This window comes from Anthonomus grandis, chromosome 1 (genome assembly GCF_022605725.1).
Source record: "Anthonomus grandis grandis chromosome 1, icAntGran1.3, whole genome shotgun sequence".
Classification (NCBI taxonomy): Eukaryota; Metazoa; Arthropoda; class Insecta; order Coleoptera; family Curculionidae; genus Anthonomus; species Anthonomus grandis.
Window position 1 is genome coordinate 57,339,795 of NC_065546.1, and position 19,317 is coordinate 57,359,111.

At 32.0% G+C, this 19,317-nt stretch overlaps 1 protein-coding gene across 1 annotated transcript in view; it reads left to right on the forward strand.

Moving 5' to 3' along the window:
- Positions 1-19,317, forward strand: part of LOC126735090 (atypical protein kinase C-like) — a 48,865-nt gene that overhangs the window by 20,758 nt on the left and 8,790 nt on the right. The window contains exons 4-12 of the mRNA XM_050438993.1: positions 1,297-1,347; positions 2,366-2,451; positions 8,833-9,106; positions 9,160-9,332; positions 9,384-9,571; positions 9,634-9,914; positions 9,973-10,102; positions 10,162-10,300; positions 10,646-10,761. Coding sequence (XP_050294950.1) covers positions 1,297-1,347; positions 2,366-2,451; positions 8,833-9,106; positions 9,160-9,332; positions 9,384-9,571; positions 9,634-9,914; positions 9,973-10,102; positions 10,162-10,300; positions 10,646-10,761 — 1,438 coding nt within the window. The remainder of the gene's footprint in view (positions 1-1,296; positions 1,348-2,365; positions 2,452-8,832; positions 9,107-9,159; positions 9,333-9,383; positions 9,572-9,633; positions 9,915-9,972; positions 10,103-10,161; positions 10,301-10,645; positions 10,762-19,317) is intronic.

The window sequence follows — 19,317 nt, forward strand, 5'->3', positions numbered from 1 at the left end:
AGTTTACCTTTATTTAGTAATTGATTGTTTTATTTAGTTATCTTTAATTTAAGTATGTTCAAAAAGTTTTGTCTTCTTGTGTTTAATTTTGTTCATTGTTTTGTTAATTTTTGAAATTGTATTTGTGTTTTGTTTTTTTAGCTTGTAGGATGCTTGTACACAAGATTATTCTTACGTAATATAGCACATTTTCTTTCTTTCTTTCTTTTCTTTCAAAATTCTGCCACGTTTTGCTACAGTGAACATCTGACACTGTTATCATACTGTCCACCCAAGAGTGCTAAAAAAGCAGTAATTATGTTTTGACAATGCACGAAAAAGGTGATGAGCCATTTACGACCAAGTTACCAGAAATTATTCAATTTTATAATTCTACAAAAGGAGGAGTGGATACTTTAGACCAGTTGTGCCACACTTATTCTACTGGTAGAAAAACACGTCGCTGGCCATGTCTGTTCTATAATTTGTTGGATATTCTGGGATATAATTCAATGATTCTTTTGCGTGGCTCTGGTGAAGTGAATAAAGAAATTGTAAAGCACAGGAGAGAATACCTCGAGAAGCTTGCCTTTGACCTCGTCAGACCGCACATGATGAGTCATTTGGAAGCTCCAACTTTGAGGCGCGAACTCCGTGAAACTATATGTAGGGTCCTCAAGATAACCACTTCAGAAGAAGTACCTAATAGGCTTACAACAACAGTGGGTAGGTGTGTGCTTTGTCCCAGAAGAGAGGATCGAAAATCGAGAGTAAGCTGTGCTGTATGCAAAAAGTTCGTGTGTTTGCAACATCAAAAAAAAAAATATGCTCAGTGTGTGCCGCATGAACATTTTATTATGGATGTGCGTTGGAAGTGTTCTTAGAGACTCGGTTTAAGTTATTATTTTTCTATAAGTGAATAAATTTTTCGTTTTTCTAAAAAACGACGTGTTTTATTTGGGGTACGGTTGTACTCCTGTGTAGCGGATGCAGAGTCGGAAATAAGTGTAGCATTCCAGGGTTAAATACACTTTATACACAACCAGTGGCATACGACTTATGATACAAAATCCTTTAGACAAAAAATTCTTAGTCCAATCCAAAAAAATCCTAACAAATTATAACCTAATAACTTGAAAAATCAGTGACATAAATTTAACATATTTGATAACCAACTTAATTTCTTAGTTTTACATTTGATGATGGTCACTAAAAGGACAGAACGTTGAACTTTTCGAATAATAAATTAGATTTCTGTATACCTAATACGTAATTTTCAGAAGATATTTTTACCAGAACTTCTATATCTTTTTCCAGTGTTTCCGAACTCATCGTCGCAAGGAGTCGGTACTGGCCCAGCAGATGACAGTAAGTATACCAACAAATTATATTTAAAATAAATAAAAAGTAAATGTACTATGCACGTAAACCTACTCACACTATATCGGAATTTATTGTCAAACAAATCGCTTAAATATTTAGAGAATTTCTCGTGGATTCGGCTATTTCAAACCGGAACCTTTAAAAGAACGCGTGCAGTAAGTGAATATTTTTATACCCAAATTTATTTCTAAAATGTCCCATTTTTGTTGTTATATACGTGAATATTAATATGTTTGTTAAGTATTTTCTTGTTAAGTGTTAAAAAAACTAATAATAATAATAATAATTTTAAAAAATGATGAAACATATCGTTGAACAGCACCATAAGATTTCCGTGACGAAAGTTATTAAAAAGTTGCTGTTTTGTTCCCAGAATCATGCCGTTAAGGTTGGTAAGTGGTGGTTAAATTTTAAAAATAAAATTTGTGATTTTTTTGTACAAATTTTAAATAAAGATAAAAATTACGGTATATGAACAATCTAAAACTCAAAAACGTGTTTTATTTAAATTGTGTGCTTATTTTGGATTTTAAAAACGTTTTAATATCATACTTTTGGCTTCCTTAAAAAAAATAACTTTTTGAATAAATGTATTTGTTTAACATGATTCTCAAATTTCAAATAGCGTATGTGTCAATTTAATAAAAAAGAATATAGCTACTATTCGCCGTATTCGAGTATCAAATCAATCAGTATTGTAATTATCAAAAAAAAAAAAAAATATATATGATAAATGACCATCCTTTGGTCATTTATCAAAGAATATTTTATGGAACAGTTTGGACAAATTAAGATACTTTGAATCTGTAGATGTTGCTATCTTAGGAACACAAAAAGCTCCTACTTAATCCACTTGTAAACTAATAATTTTTAACTTTCCATGTAATTTGTAAGTTTTGCAGAAAACCAAGATGGAAGAAAATTGAATTTTATATTCCCTTTAGAGGGATAATAAATTACTTTAAACATTATATCATAAAATAAAGTTAGTATTTGTTTATAGGAAGTATATATAGAAGAGGTGCTCGCCGATGGCGAAAGCTCTACAGGATCAACGGACACATTTTCCAGGCCAAACGATTTAATCGAGTAAGTTGAATTAAAATTGAAAAATAATTTTATTTTCTGTTTTTAATTGGGTTTTTCTTAATTAGTTCTTAGTGTAGGGAAAATTGAACCAAATCTTCTTTTGAAATGTTGCTAAAAAAATCGGATAAAATTTAATTTTCAGTCTTATTATTAGACTATTAAATATAAAAAGTAAGTAATTTTTAGTAAAAATCAATTATCTTTGTGTACTTTTGGCAAAATCAACTTATTTTTCTTGATCTGATTAGAAGAAAAAGGGTAAAATTGCTTTTATTTTTTATCTAAAGAGGGCATAGATTGCAAAAATAAAATAAACTAAACTAATACATTTTTTTATTTTTTTATTTTAATATTATAAAATAAAAAAATTATCCGAAATAAACAAAAAATCAAAAATATCTTTTCGTGCAGGCTCGTATGGGAAGTATAATGTAGAAAACCATTGTTGATAAAATGGTCAGCTTTGTTTAATAATAATTTTTCTGAACTGACTTCATTTTTGTTGGTTTTTCAAAAAAAGGTGTAAAACCCTTTTTTTAATATGTACTTAGAGGGAGCGTCTATTTCAAAAATAAAAAATACTATATTTTCCTAGATGTTGAGAAAATTACCTGTTTTGAGAGGTTTTTCATTATTCTTTTTTACATATTTATATAAATCATTTACTTCCTGGACCCATAGATTTTTTTGGAAAAATTAAAATGTAAATTTTTAATTTAATTAGTTTAATTTCAATCTTTGAGGAAAAAAAATGTCGACGTTTTTTTCTAGTCTAATTTATAGCTTTTAGCTGATTCAAATATTATTTAATAAAAAAACTAGAAAGCTAATTTTAATAAATTAAAAAAAAAATCTTTTGCACAAGTTCCCATGAAAATTGTAATTTTTGTATTTCTTTTTATGGCTTTTTTATAATTAGTGCCTAATCAAATTTTTCAAGTTTTTTGCAAAGATTTTGGAAAACTTTAAAATAGATGTACAATCAAGGACTATATATTAATAAAAGGCTATACAGACAAATTTTCTAGTCATTCCATTAAGAAGTTTTTCAGTTTTAATCATTTTGTGACCTTTTAGAAAAAACATGTTTTTTTGAAAAAAAATCAGATTTTTCAAGATTTTGCAAACATTTTGGACAAACTGAAATATGCGACTATAGTCCATTCCTTAATCCGTAGGAGCACACGAAAGGGTCGATAGCCATAAAACGGTCGTAAACCATTGGCGTCCCACTTTTCAAGTACATTAAGACCTGAATCTTTTCATTTGTTGGGTTTATTTAATAGTGCAAGAAATAGGCCAATTTTAGCCATAAATTCTTTGAATTACTTAAGTACCTAATGAACAAGTTCTTTTTAACCCTTATAAGTAGATATTGTCCAGGTAGGTAAATATGAAGGTATAAGTATTATAGGTACCTAAATTGTGCAATCTTAAATGCAAACAGGTAGTTATATTTTATGGTATATAATGTAGATATATCCTAAAAACTTAATTTATTTTTCAGTATTGTTGCGCATTTATTGTAAGAATGTCAAAGTTTAGCCCCGTAGTGTGAAAAGGTGTTTTAGATTTTAAAGCAAGGACTATAGTACTAAACGTACATGATGCACTTGTGCATCAAATGCCTCTAAGTACTGTTAGAAATCTAGTTTCTACATGTGCCAATATGACAGGCATAAGTAAAGCAACAATTTACAGACTTCTTAGTGACAGAAAAAGTGAAAACCGTGAGAACTTGCCTAAGAAGAGTGTAAAGAAAACTTAGTAACGAACCCTTAGTTATAACAGTGAGAATGTCTGATTCAGATGAAAGCGATGAGAGTAATGAAATGTGTGATTTATAAATTGATTTTTTTTGATTTTTTGATTGATTTTTTGATTGATTTGAAATTTTACAACAATTTTTTAAACATTTAAAAAACAATCAAATTGCGGTATTAATCAAATTTTTATATTTCATTTTATTTGCCATAGTTTTATAATGAGACTTTTCCGCTTTTAAGAAATGTTTCTTGTTAATTTAATAAATATAGATTATATACCTACCAACCATACTTTTTCTAAAAATCTTTATCTAATAGATAATAGATAAAATCCAACATTATTTATAAATTTTTCGTAACAGATAATTATTTAACTTAAAAATTAAAATCAATATCCATAGTCGGGTCGACACTGGCAACCCGTTTGTCATAAAAATGAACTCGAAACCATTGTTCCGAATTTTACGACCTATTGTATTTGAGACCATACAGGACTTGTCCACTTAAAATTGGTAAAAACAGCCTGGTTTATCATTTTGTTACATGTAGAAAAATAGAAGACTCACCCTATATTTATGCTACTTCTGCATAAATAATAAGGCACTGTGCTCTCACCAAAAAAGAAATATGCGACTAGTCAAATTAATTGGGCAATATATGGACATATTTTCAAGTAATTCTATTAAGACATTTTTAAATTATATAGATTTTGCCACCTTTTATAATTTTTTTTTTTAAATATTTTTTTTTTAAACAAAAAAAAACAGTTTTAGTAATAAATAAATACATAACCTCAAGTAAGTCAACTTTTTGAAGCCTCGTTGGTCCTTGTATCATTCAGATGTATAACGGGGCTGCCTACTCTCTGGGCTATACATGGAATTGACGAGGAATGATAACTGGGACTTTTAAATTATGGACATTTTGCGAATATTTTAAAAGATTTTTTTTTTAAATGTCTTTAAATAAAATAAACAATTTTAATATTAAGTAATACATAATTATAATACTAAGGAAGTCAACTTTTTGGACCCTCGTTGGTCCTTATATCATTCAGATGTATAATGGGGCTGCATACTCTCTGGGCTATATATTCATGGAATTGACGAGGAATGAAAACTGGGACTTTTGAATTGTGGACATTTTGTAATTTTATTTTATTTATTTTAAAAAAAATATTTTTTTCAATAAATTTTCACAAAGTTCTTGCAAATATTTTGGGATTATTTAAGTAAACTGCATAATGAATTTCATAACCATAGGCCTACTTTGATTTTTACGTTTAAATTATTAATTTTATTATTATTTATTAATTATTTAAATATTTATTCTCACTTTTTTAAAAATAACAAAAAAAAAACAAATAAATATTAACCCATTCACGGACACGTCTACATATGCAGACAGACGTGCAGGGACACGCCTGCATATGAAGATGCAATTTGATCGTCCTCAGAGGACAAGTCTTCAATTGCAGTCGTTATTAGCAATTGTACTGAGTACTACAATAATTCTGAGAATCGCCCCACGAAGCATATAGTATGCATATATGTAACCTGCGCATGTGTTGACAGTCAGCTGATCTTTTGGCGCCAAGACTGCAAGTGCAGACAAAAGGCGTAGTTTGTGTCCCAATAAAGTGCACCTGTGTTCGGTAAGTTTTAGAGGTGAAAAATAAGCAGTAGGGGCTCATTTTTTTTTTTTGGAAATTGTATTTAAATATGGTTTTCGCCAGTTTCAATCTGGAGTTGGTGATGATAATAGAAAACTAACATTGAAAAGTAGTGCACATAATAAATAACTAGGGCATAGTATAATATTTTGTTTTTACACGTTTTTTTATGTAGCTGCAGCTGTGTAGCCCGAAAATTCGTTGTGTGGTAGTTAGGTTAGGTTCAAAATTTTTTTATGTGTATAGATTTTGGTAACCAAAACAGATAAAAAACATCTCATTGCATGAGCCGCTCCTCGCCAGAAAATCTAGGCAAGTACATATTGTGAATGGACATTCTGTATTATATTAGCTACTTGTCTCGGCAGTACCAGTAAAATTCTATTTTCTTTGCAGAAAAATGGACGAAAAAGAAGAAGCTAGGCTGTTGAAGTTTTATGATGAAGTCGAGATTGCTGAATCAGCATCGTCTAGTTCGGATGAGGCTAGTCAACAAAGTGATGAGGATCCTTATCATAACTCTGACTATGTTCCATCAAATAATAGCTCTGATGAAACTCAAGAAAGTACCGCTTCTGAGAACGAGGATATCAGTTCAGAATCGAATGACGCAGAACCTTCGTTACCATCGCCAAGCTCTAATCAGTCAGACAGCGATAAGGAATGGCACAGCGACGTTGAAAACATTCCGGATTTCAACTTTGACAACGCAAATGCTGGGATCAAATTAAGATTTGATCAATGTACCATCACCGCTGGAAGTTTTTAAAACTTTGTGGGATGATGAAGTGATGGATTTTTTGACATCATGCACTAATGAGTATGGAAAAAAAATGGAAACGACCAACAGACCCCATGCAAGGTATGCGCGAATGGCATCATTTCCGAACACCAATTTTGAAGAAAAGTTTTTTGGATTGTCACTTCTTCAAGTCCAAGTACGTTTTCCAACTCTGCGAAAAATATTCTCCTTGGATCCCCTTTACTATCACCCCATATTTTCCAACGTAATGACTGGAAGGAGGTATGAGCAATTACTACGGGCGTTCAACTGCACCAAGGAAAAAGGAAATGTCGATCGTCTGAATAAAGTTACTTCTCTGCTACAAATTTTGATACGCAATTATCAAAAAGCCTTTTCCCCGGAAGAAGCATTAGCACTGGATGAGTCGCTTTTATTGCACCGAGGCAGATTGAGCTTTAGGCAATATATAAAAAATAAACGTGCCAAATATGGAATTAAATTCTTTGAATTATGCTCTCCAAATGGGTACAATCATAACATTGAAATATATAAAGGAAAACAGGACGATGGAGAAGTTTCCAAGCTACAGGCATTGGTTCCTGGCTACATTCAGACTAATGCAGCCATTTTTAGATAAAGGTCATCACTTGATAATGGACAATTATTATAATAGCGTGGGGTTGTCCAAAATTATCCTTCGTAGAAAAACTCACACGACAGGTACTTTGAGATCAAATCGAAAACAAAACCCAAAAGTAGTTACGACAAAAAAACTCAAAAGAGGCGACCATATTTGGAAAAGAAATGGTAAAGTGTATGTCAGCAAATGGAAGGGCAAGCGCGATGTTTTGTGCATTACTACCAAATTTCACCCAACGATGATAGAGGTTTCGAATTCTTATGGGAAAAAACTACAAAAGCTAAAAGAAATTCACGAATATAACATGAATATGTTAGGAGTAGACAGATGTGATCAGTTTACTTCCTATTATAGCTGCCCCAGAAAATCAATCAGATGGTACAAAAAGGTGATTCCATCTGTTAGATGTTACAGTTATAAATAGTTTCTTGCTGTATCAAGATATCACAAAATCAAAAACAAATTTACTTCAATTTCGGGAGGGGATTACTTGGGATTCCAAACAATTTGAGAGACGGAAGAAAACTGGTGAACCAAGGTGCAGCAAAAGCTGCAAAAGTTTCAGTCCCTGCGGCACACGTTACAGCTGAGGAGACAATTGTACCTGAAGTTATACATGTCTTAGAAAAAATACCAGTCCCGCCCAACTCTAAACGCAAAAGTAATTTCCTGCGATGCCGGGAGTGTTCTAAGCATGACAAACGCGGGCAGCCATCATGGAGATGTAAGGTTTGCGAAACGCATTCCCCATTGTGTGTTGGGCAATGCTTTGAAAATTTGTTGAAAGTTTGTTTTTGTAATACCTATGTTATAAGCATATGAATTAATATTTTTGTAGTTTCTTACTTTTGTGTATAACAACTTTTATTTTTATACATGATATATTATTTCGTAGTACCTATGCAACCTTTCAATAAATATATTGTCTGCAGAAGCAGTCTTGTCCCTATATAACGCAAGTTGTTATCCAAAGGGACAGGCCTGCAATAGCAGTCTGGCTGTTACTTTACGAAAAAACACCACAAACAAAAAAAATTCTAACTGACATATGCTAAAGTTTATTTTTTAATTAAGCAGGGCTGTCAAATTTTAGCTACAACATCTTTTGTAATTTTTACGTATAAATTCGCTCATCCTGAGACACACTGTAGATTATTGTCTTTTATATATTCGTTGCGTCAGTTTTTTAAACTTTTAGTTTACCGTTCAGTGTGTGTATATAATTTGACCTAAGTCGGACGTGTTTTAACCTTTTTAAGGTATATTTTACGCCTTACCTTAAGATCTTTTTGTATTTTTGTTTATTTTGTTTACATTGTTTTTTAGGTCTGAGGAGCGAAAAACGTGTTACCACTTTGACTAATAAAATAAAATTTTCGAGACCGAGACTTTGCGTTGTGGTCATTTGATTTATTCAAGGATTTTGTACTGATGGTGTTTTTGTAAGACTTTAACTGAATAAATACGAAATAAAAACTCGTTCCATACAAACCTAAAATTTCAATTAAACTCCACGAAACTCTATCTTATCGAATCAATATATTTCTCCATATTCCAGCGTGCATTTTGCGCTTATTGTCACGACCGTATCTGGGGCCTGGGCCGTCAAGGCTTCAAATGCATCCACTGCAAACTCCTAGTGCATAAAAAATGCCACAAGGCTGTGAACATTAGTTGTACGAACGAACACACTTTAGACCACCATAACATAGTAAGCAGCGAGGATCGTAATGGCGACTCCTTCAGCATCATCGTGGATACCCCACCCGCAAGCAGCTGCGAATTCTCCGATTGTATCGAAGAATACATTAAAGTATCTTCAGATATTCCCGGTAGTAATTTACCGAAAAAATTAAGTGAGTGAGTTCTAATCAAGTGATTTTAGCCGATATGGTGCAAACGAAAGAACCAAATCAGATGATTGACGACCTACAGACGAGCGAACAGCGCAAGTATTCGCTCAATGATTTCGATTTGATTCGTGTTATCGGTAGGGGCTCTTATGCCAAAGTGCTCATGGTTGAATTGAAGAAAACCAAAAGACTGTATGCTATGAAGGTACTGTTTTTTATCTAAATCTGACTCACTATTTACACGGGAATTTTCCAGGTAATTAAGAAAGCTCTGGTAACAGACGACGAGGACATCGACTGGGTCCAAACCGAGAAGCACGTATTCGAAATCGCCTCGAATCATCCCTTCTTGGTCGGTCTACACTCGTGCTTCCAAACCCCTTCCCGTTTATTTTTCGTGATAGAATTCGTACGGGGTGGGGACCTCATGTTCCACATGCAAAGGTACCACAATAAATTCCCAATGTTCCAAAGAAATTCAACCGTTTTCTCGATTTATTTTCCAGGCAACGAAAACTCCCCGAGGACCACGCGAAATTTTACGCGGCGGAAATCTCTTTGGCCTTAAACTTTTTGCACGGCAAAGGAATTATTTATCGGGACTTGAAGTTGGATAACGTGCTCCTGGACTACGAGGGGCACATCAAATTAACCGATTACGGCATGTGTAAGGAGGGAATCCGGCATGGCGATACCACCTCCACCTTTTGCGGCACACCCAATTATATTGCGCCGGAGATACTACGCGGAGAGGATTATGGATTTTCAGTGGATTGGTGGGCATTAGGTATTGAATTTTCCTACTCTCTAACGAAGGGATCTCAATAAAATATTGTTTATTTTAGGTGTTTTACTTTATGAAATGTTAGCCGGTAGGTCACCGTTTGATATAGCCGGGGCGTCAGATAATCCCGACCAGAATACGGAAGACTACTTGTTCCAAGTGATTTTGCAAAAGACTATTCGGATCCCAAGGTGAATGCACCGGGCTGGACCGATGCGCTTTGGAAATTTTTAAAATTTTTAGTTTTTAGGTCCTTAAGTGTTAAAGCGGCGAATGTGTTGAAGGGTTTCTTGAACAAAAACCCTGCGGAGAGACTCGGGTGTCGCAGCAACGATTCGTTTGCGGAAATCACCAGTCACCAGTTCTTTAGGAGTATCGAATGGGACTTGGTACGACTAAAAGATTTCTTGTCTGTTCTTCTTCTACAGTTTTATTTATAAAATCATTATTATTGGTGTTTTAAAGTTCTATTTTTTATTTTTATTATAATGTAGATTTATTTTATTTATGTGAATTTGTTTTTGAAAATTATTTAAACAACTATTATTTATACAGAAACATATATGATTAAAATCATTTTGTAACGTAATATCCAATTAAATAAGTAACTCATTATGAATTCGTCACAACAATACACATTTTACTTTATTCTTTCTATTTCTACCATATGTTGCTCTTACCTTATACTCGTAAATAGCGATCAGGTAGTGAATGTATTCATAATTTTTTTTTAGTTAGAGCAAAAGCAAATTTCTCCACCTTACAAGCCCCGTTTGGACTCGGATAGGGATTTGGCCAATTTTCCACCCGAATTTACGGACGAACCCGTTCATCTCACACCTGATGATCCGTAAGTAATTTTTTAAAAATCATTATCATTATCATTATCATTATCATTATCATTATCATTATCATTATCATTATCATTATCATTATCATTATCATTATCATTATCATTATCATTGTCATTATCATTATCATTATCGTTATCATTATCATTATCATTATCATTATCATTATCACTGTCATTGTCAATGGATGATAATTTCTGTAATAAATTAAATGAATATTTTGTTAAAAGCGTACCTATAGTTACAGATTCAACTACTCTTTTAAATCATGAATATTCAAGTAACGGTCAGGTCTTAAATTCCTTTAAATTTAGCTTTGTTAATAATGATGAAATAATTTGCAAAATGAAAATGTCGAGGGCTGGCAGTGATGGAATTGACTCAAAAATGCCATTTTTAATTACTCCACATTTGACTTATTACGTATAACGTTAATTATTAATACCTCGTTAAAATCCCAAAAATTTCCTATCTCCTGGAAAATGGAAGATATTATCCCTATTCCCAAAGTTAATAATCCTAGTGAGTCTTGTCATTATCGTCCAATTAGTACTATTCTTTCGATTCTTCCATCTTCATTCAAAATCCTTGAGAGAGTCATAGCAGATCAAATAAAGTCTACTAGCAATAACACAATTAGTACCACTACAACTCTTCTGCATATGTCTAATGACTTTTTTAGGGCTAAGGATGAAGGCCGTATTAGTACTTTTAGATTCTAGCAAGGCCTTCGACGCCTTGATAAAGAAATCTTGTGCCATAAACTTGAATATTTTGGTCGGAGTGTAAATGCTGTCCAACTTATTAAAAATGACCAAACATGTAGAAACCAAGGAGTTTGTAATGGACTTAAAGTACCTGAATATGTACACTTTCATTTTCTCTTTACAAATCGTCGCGTTAGGATAACAAAGTTCTATCTGGCCCGGAAGGCATTTTGAGAAAAACGATGTCAAAGATTTGATATTGAATGGTTTTGTTAGTTTAGATTAAAATCAAAAAGTGACTTGACATAAAATAATGAACTAACATCCTAAATTAAAAGAGGTACAAAAAATATGGCTATCAGAAGTTGACCTATTTTTGTAACTTTGAGGTCAAAAAAAATATAAGATAATTTTTTTGGAAAAAATGAATAGCATTTTCGTAATGTGCGGGTTGAAATCTATAAGAAAACAAATTTTCAAGAAAATTTAAAAACAAAATTTTTTTTTCCTGAAAAAATGCATACATTTATTTGGTCGTCAAAATTCAAAGTTCGAAGAAAAAAAAAAATAAGATTAAGCCATATTTTTTGTTTCTCAACTAGTTGGACGAAGCCGAGTATACTGGCGTCTAGCTTCATCCTTTCACTATAACTAGCCGCAAACCGCATTGCCAAAGTCAGCGATGCATCTGAGTTGTGGCTATCAGAGTGAGACTAGTTTTAACCTTAAAAAAATATTTTTTTTGACTTTGGGATCAAAAAAAATATATGAGATAATTTTTTTGGAAAAAATTAATAGCATTTTCGTAATGTACGGGTCGAAATCTATAAGAAAACAAATTTTCAAAAAGATTTGTGAGATTTTTTTTTTCTTCGAACTTTGTAAATTTTAATGAAAATGATTCAGAGAAAAAAATTTTGTTTTTTAAATCTTCTTGAAAATTTGTTTTCTTATAGATTTCGACCCGTACATTACGAAAATGCTATTCATTTTTTCCAAAAAAATTATCTTATATTTTTTTTTTGACCTCAAAGTTTCAAAGTTACAAAAATAGGTCAACTTCTGATAGCCATATTTTTTGTTTCCTAACTAGTTGGATGAAGCCGAGTATACTGGCATATAGCTTCATCTTTTCGCTATACCTAGCTGCAAACCGCATTGCCGAAGTCAGCGATGCAGCTGAGTTATGGCTATCAGAGTGAGACTAGTTTTCACCATTTAAAAAAAAACTTTTGCGTTTTAGTTAGTGGTAAAACTATCTCGTAATTTGAAAATGAATAATGTTTAAAATCTCTGTACCAATATTTACTTTTTTACACACTTTTGTTCTGTTATGTCCAAAGTATCAAGTTCTCCCAATAGTTCAGTTTTTTGCACTTTATCCGCCATAGTCAATTTTACTTCTTAAAATCTTGATATGCGTAGTCGAGAGATGGACAGAGTGATTTACGTCGTGATCAAGATGTAAATCTAATTAACTCTGTTGTAATGTTAGATCTAATTATTTGACAGTATACGGTCAAGTGGTGTAAAAATGAGACACCGAAGATTTTGGGTAAAAATAAGACAGTCAATTTTTTGCACTAAAAATTATTTTAATGAGACGAAAAAAGGACGTAATAAAGTCTAAATATTCTAAAACCTAAAGACACATTCATTCAAACGATAATATTAATTTATACATGAATTATTTAATCTACCGTAATATAATGCAATTTTCATGACAAAAACTTTTAAAATCGGCGCGCAAACTTTTGTCCATCCATCGGGCGCGCTCGGTTAAGATCATCGCAATGTGAAGACTGATGTGTCGCGGCGCTGTGGGAACAAGCCAACAAGCGGGGTAGTCTGTTGCTAGAACTAATTGAGTGTATACCTGTTTTTTTGCTGGGGTAATTTTGAGACGACTGTTTGGGTAAATATGAGACAAGTCATGGGGTAAAAATAAGACTATTAACCTGTATAACAATTTTAGGTATACCTACATAAAGAGCAAGCCAGAATGCCTATGAATTACGTTCCAAAGGCAAAACTCTGTACAGACGACGATCTGAAACATCAGGCGCTTACCTTAGTAAAGGAAGGTAAGTTGTCTATTCGAACGGCAGCAAAAAAATTTCGCATTGATAAATCAAAATTTTTTCGGGCTATTCACGAAAAAAATGTTTCAAAACGTGGCCGAAAACGAGCGCTATCCGATGAACAAGAAAGAGATTTGACAGAAAAAAATAAAATTATGGCTAAATGGGGATTCGCCTTATCCAAACAAGAAATTCAGTTAGTTGTGCAAACATATGTTAATGAAAATGCTATAAAAACCACATTTAAGGAAGGCAAACCTGGTGACGATTGGTTTCGTTCGTTCTGTAAAAGAAATCGACTGAGCCAGAAGAAAATGGAACAACTAGAAAAGTGTAGGAGAACAGCTACCAGCGACCCTTTTATAATATATTCCTTCTATGATCGCCTGGGTGAAACAATCCAACAACTTGGTTTGCAAGACAAGCCTGCACACATATTTAACTTGGATGAAAGAGGGTTTAACATGGATCCAGGTAGAATAAAAGGAGTTGCAGCTTTGGGCCAAAAAGTTCATAGAAGCATAGAAGGATCTGGTAAAGAAAATATTACAACCATGGCGTGCATTTCTGCTAGCGGCGTATTATTACCGCCATTAATTATATATCAAGGACAAAACCTGTGGAGCACATGGAAGGGATCAAACGATTTGGAAGGAACCTGCTATGCTGTCTCTGATAAAGGCTGGATGACAACTGCGGTCTTTGATAGTTGGTTTTCCAAATTTTGTTTAATGGTTTCCCAAAGGCCGCTGTTACTTATAATGGATGGTGACGTCTCACATCTGGATAGGGGAACCATTGAACTTGCCATACAAAATAATATCACATTGTTTAAATTACCACCTCATGCTACAGATATTTTGCAACCGTTGGATAAGTGTTGCTTTGGACATCTGAAGCTAAAATGGAACCAAAAGCTTACAGAGTGGCAGAGATTAAATCAGAGACGTCTCACCAAAAGCGAAATTGCTGATTTGACCTGCGAGTTATGGAATGAAGGTATTACAGAGGCTATATTAAAAAAGTCGTTTGAATCGACTAGCATATATCCTTGCTCTAGGGAAAAATATCCAGTCGACCGTCTTAATAAAATTAAATTGCAAAAATACAATGAAAATGTTTAAAACCCCAATCTATTAGATGTGTTTGAATTTAACCAAGTAAAGGAAAATGATGAGGTTGTAGCAAACAATGTAAACAATAGCGAACAGAAAATAATTGAAAAAGAAACAACAAACGAGACTAATGACACTAAAACATTTCAAGATAATAATGTTGAGCCAAAACCGTCTTCGTCCAATTCATTCGAGAATATTTTGCTAAATAAGATAAACAAAACAAATCCTGAAATAAAGCAAAGGAGAAAAGTTAATTTCAGTTGTGCTCTTTTAACTAGCGCCGAATATTTAGTTAGTTTTAGGGAAAAAGAAGTGTCACAAAAGAAGAAAAAAGAACCAAAGAAAAAAGTGGCCGAGTCCTCTTCAGATGATGAAAGTGTAACTTACCAAGAAGAAAGCGACATTGAAAATATGACATTAGACGAACTCATAGAAGAGGAAGAAAAAAATTATGCAGTCGAGGAATTTAATACAAATAGTGACATAAATATTGGCGACTATGTAGTGATTAAGTTTTGTACCAAAAAAAAATAATGCATTACGTTGCGCTAGTAGAATCTATTGGGGATGATGAATTTTCTGTGTCTTATTTGCATCGAAAGAGGGAAAAATTCATATTTCCTCAAATACCTGAAAAATATGAAGTACCAAAGGATGACGTAGGAATGAAACTACCTCCTCCAATAACCCATGGAGGTACTGCCAGAGTTTCACAGAAATTTGTGTTTTCTATCGCTATAAATAAATATAATGTTAACTAAATCGTTTAACTATAACTATATGCAGAGTATTGGAGCAGCATTTGGAGTTTTTTTATTTATTTAGGTAATACTTTGTATGTACCTATCTAAAATTTATTTTCTGTTTTTTATTTTTATTTTATTTTCAAACTGCGACTTGAGTTTGATTGAACTGTTTTTACATATTTATGTATTTCTTATTAAAGGTTTTTAGTATGGGGTAAAAATGACCCAAAAAAAATGTTTTTTTTTCTCAAAAAAATTATTTTCCAGTTTTTATTGCATTTTTTAAATAAATCTGAGAAAAATCGTACAAAGTGTTGTTTTATATTTCAACCACGGTATCTCATAATTGCCCCATACCACGGACAACATCATAAATGCCTAAAATTGCCATGTATCATTTTTACCCACCCCTTGTCTCATTTTTGCCCAAAATAGTAGGTAAATATGAGACAGGAGTTTTATTTTTTTTTCTTAACACCCATAACGATTTCCTTGAATTTGTCATTTCTATGTTATTCAGCATCAAAATCTACATAGTATGATAATTTTTTGAACATTTATTTCAAAAAGAAAATGGTTTAAAAATTAAAAGTTTTATAAAATGTCTCATTTTTACACCACTTGAAACTAATTAAAATAAAAAGATATTTATTATGAGTCACTTATTATATTGGGTATTACGTCACTTATAGCAAAAATCAATTTAGAAATTTTTATCTCACACGCTCAAAAAATTGAAAAGAAGAAGAAAATAGACTTATTCACGTATTTAAAAAAATATATGGACTGAAATCTGTAATGATACCGTTCGATATACTTAATTTAATTTAAGTTCAATAAGTTTTAAATACAATAATTTACTTGAGGTATAATAAATTTTTTATATACCTAGGAGCTGAAGTTTAATATATTAATCTCTGAGCTCGTTTCTTCTTTTCAATATCCTACCTGACTTAGTTATGAATATTAAAATTAAAAAACGTTAAAAACAACAAGAAGACCTACTTTTTAAAAAATACCTAATTTGAACCAACGCTTCGGTAGTTATATCTACTACCGTTATCAAGGAAATTAAAGTAAAATTAAATTAAATTAAAAATATAAATAAAATATACTTATCTTGCAAATCTTCAGCCATAATATTAATCAAAACTTCTTCCTAATTCGAAAATACTTTTTTTATATGATTTGACGGTTTATTAATAGTTTGACATACTATTTTGAAAGATAACAAAAATTTCAAAGGTTACTTCTTTAAAATTAAAGGGGTGTGATCTTAATGTAAATTAATGATAGAAAATATATGAATATCAAATATTTTAAATCATTAATTAATTTTGAGAATACCCTGATCTACCTCTCTTTTTAGCAAAGGAATACATGTATTATTAAAATCAACCGAACAAGTAGCCAAGCATTTATCTTTATTTAACATTATAAATGCACTTTTCTTTAGTTTACATAATTTTGAAATTGGTTCCTCTGCTAAAATTGAGGAAGCATTCCAGTCTATTCTATGGTTATTGTCGAATGCTTGTTGTGTAATTTTGGATTTTTGAAAATCATTATTTTTTATGTAAGATTTATGTTCATTAATTCTTTTTGTTAATGCTTTGATGTTAGTTAATAGGGGCTTAAGTCAAAAAATATAGTTTTTCAGAAAACGAATTTGAAAATTTAAAAAATTGCTGTAAATCCGATTATTAATTTAAAGCCTGAAGTTTTTGATATTAGTCAGAGTATTTAATTTTTTTTTAGATCAAATACTATTCATTATCTACAAAAGTGTATTTTCCAAAATTTAAATGACTTAAGTCTTTATGAACAAAAGAAAAGTTTTTTTTTAGCTTCCTGATTTTTAATAGGGACTTATGTCAGAATGGAGTAACTTTTATTAAGGCAAATAATATCAAAATACATGTTTTAAGAAACACAAACTTTTTTTCCTTTAGAACCTAATTGATTCATTTAGCTTAAGTAAGTATTTAATTTTCTTCTTGTTCTACTGCTTCATCCAGTAGATCTGGGTCATTATCAATAACTTTAGTATCGGTAGGTAAATTTTTATAAAATTGGTGAAACACTGGTGGCACCAAAGACAGAAGCGAACACAAGTCTTTCTTTTTCTCCTTTGATATTGGAAGTAACCCTTTAGTATACAGTTCCTTAACTACCAAATCTTTTAGGTTTTGACTTTTGCCCCGTCTCATAAAGCTTATAATTTTAAAATCTTTAGTATCAGATATAGAACTTTTGTAACGTACCATACTGCCATTATTATATTGTAGCCATTGCACATTATGCCAATAAACCTGTTCGCCTAATATATTTTTCTTTCTGTTGACCATTACTGATTTTAATAACCCGGAAAAATCCAAGAATTCATTTTGCTCCATTTCATGGACTTTAAATTGTCTTTTTCTTCCAGTTGTTCTTACCAACTGGTACCAATCGTGTGGATGATATATTGGAACTTCCATTTTCTTTTTTCGCTTTTCTATCATGGAATGATCAACATCACATTCCATATGTGTATGCCCAGATATTAAGAACTTGTGGTTTATCGTTAAATTGGGATTTTCACTTTGAGCCTTTATAAACATATAGCAGCGACATGACTGTTTCGATTTTGTCCACCACAGGTGTCGGAGTAAAAAGTTATATTATTTACATCATTGGGCAAATTTTTAATGTGAGTGTACAAGCAAGAAGCAATTTCATTACCTCCCCGAGCAGCCAATGCTTCATGCCACATGTAATGCGTCGATTCTCCATTGCTATCATGCACTGTTAAATTATACGTCCAGAGCTGACGTTTATAGAATGCTACTGAAGAAGTTATAAAGGGTGTTGGAAGGCACTGCTGGAGATCAAAACTAAAGCATTTTTTATGGGGATTTTAAGCAACCTGTATATGCATACTAAGAGTGTCGCATTTATAGCAGGTATCAACATATATGGCTTTTTAAACGATAGTTTTAATTTGTGAAATTCTTTTTCATATATCGTTCTTCCCACGGGATTTTGCCTTCCTTCTTTGTACAGATCGTACATAATCTGTAGATTAGGTGCGATGGTAGGTACCTTTTATCATTTGTACGTCTTGTATAATGACTCTCGTGAGAAGGGAACGATTTAATATGTGTACGCACTTCATTTAATTCCTGTTCAGATTTTTTATTTACGGAAGGTGTTATACCTCTTTGATCTTCAACAGTAATGCCAGAAGTGCTTTGCATTTTGGTTTTTTAAAACCACTTTTATAAACTTTGCATACAGATATTCTTCTTCTATTTATTTAAAAAAATATTCGTAAGTTACTTCTTTGTTTTTTGAAGAGTCGCGTTGTCTTTTACGACTTACTTGGGTATCTTTGGAATTAATTAGATTTGCAATTAATGTTACCCTTTTGCTATGGGATCCAAGGACCAATATTCATCAAAAATTTTTTTCGAACGTCTTCATTTAGTGTTTGTGAGCATTTTTTTTCTACAATCTTTTAAAGGCTTCATATGTCTTGCATTTACCATTTTACCACTTATATTCACGTAACTTTGTCCAGAATGAATTTTTTCAGTTCTCTCTTTTCTTACAACTCGGGACCACTTTTTTAATGGTTTATCTATATGAACTTTTGCCTTTTTTGCTCCAATCATTGTTGAGGAAGCACTAGGTCCAGCTTGATCAGTTATGTTAAATTTTTCTTGTGATTCTAAAATTTTAAAAATATTACTATCTAAAAACTTAACATACTACTTTGAATATTGGTAGAGGAAATATTAGCCTTTGAACGACTTATTTTTTTCTGAATAGACAATAAATCAATGTTGTCGTCATTGCTTTCACTTTCAGATTGTCCAGGTAAATAGTCCTTATGTGCATAACAGTCATCTGAATTTAAGA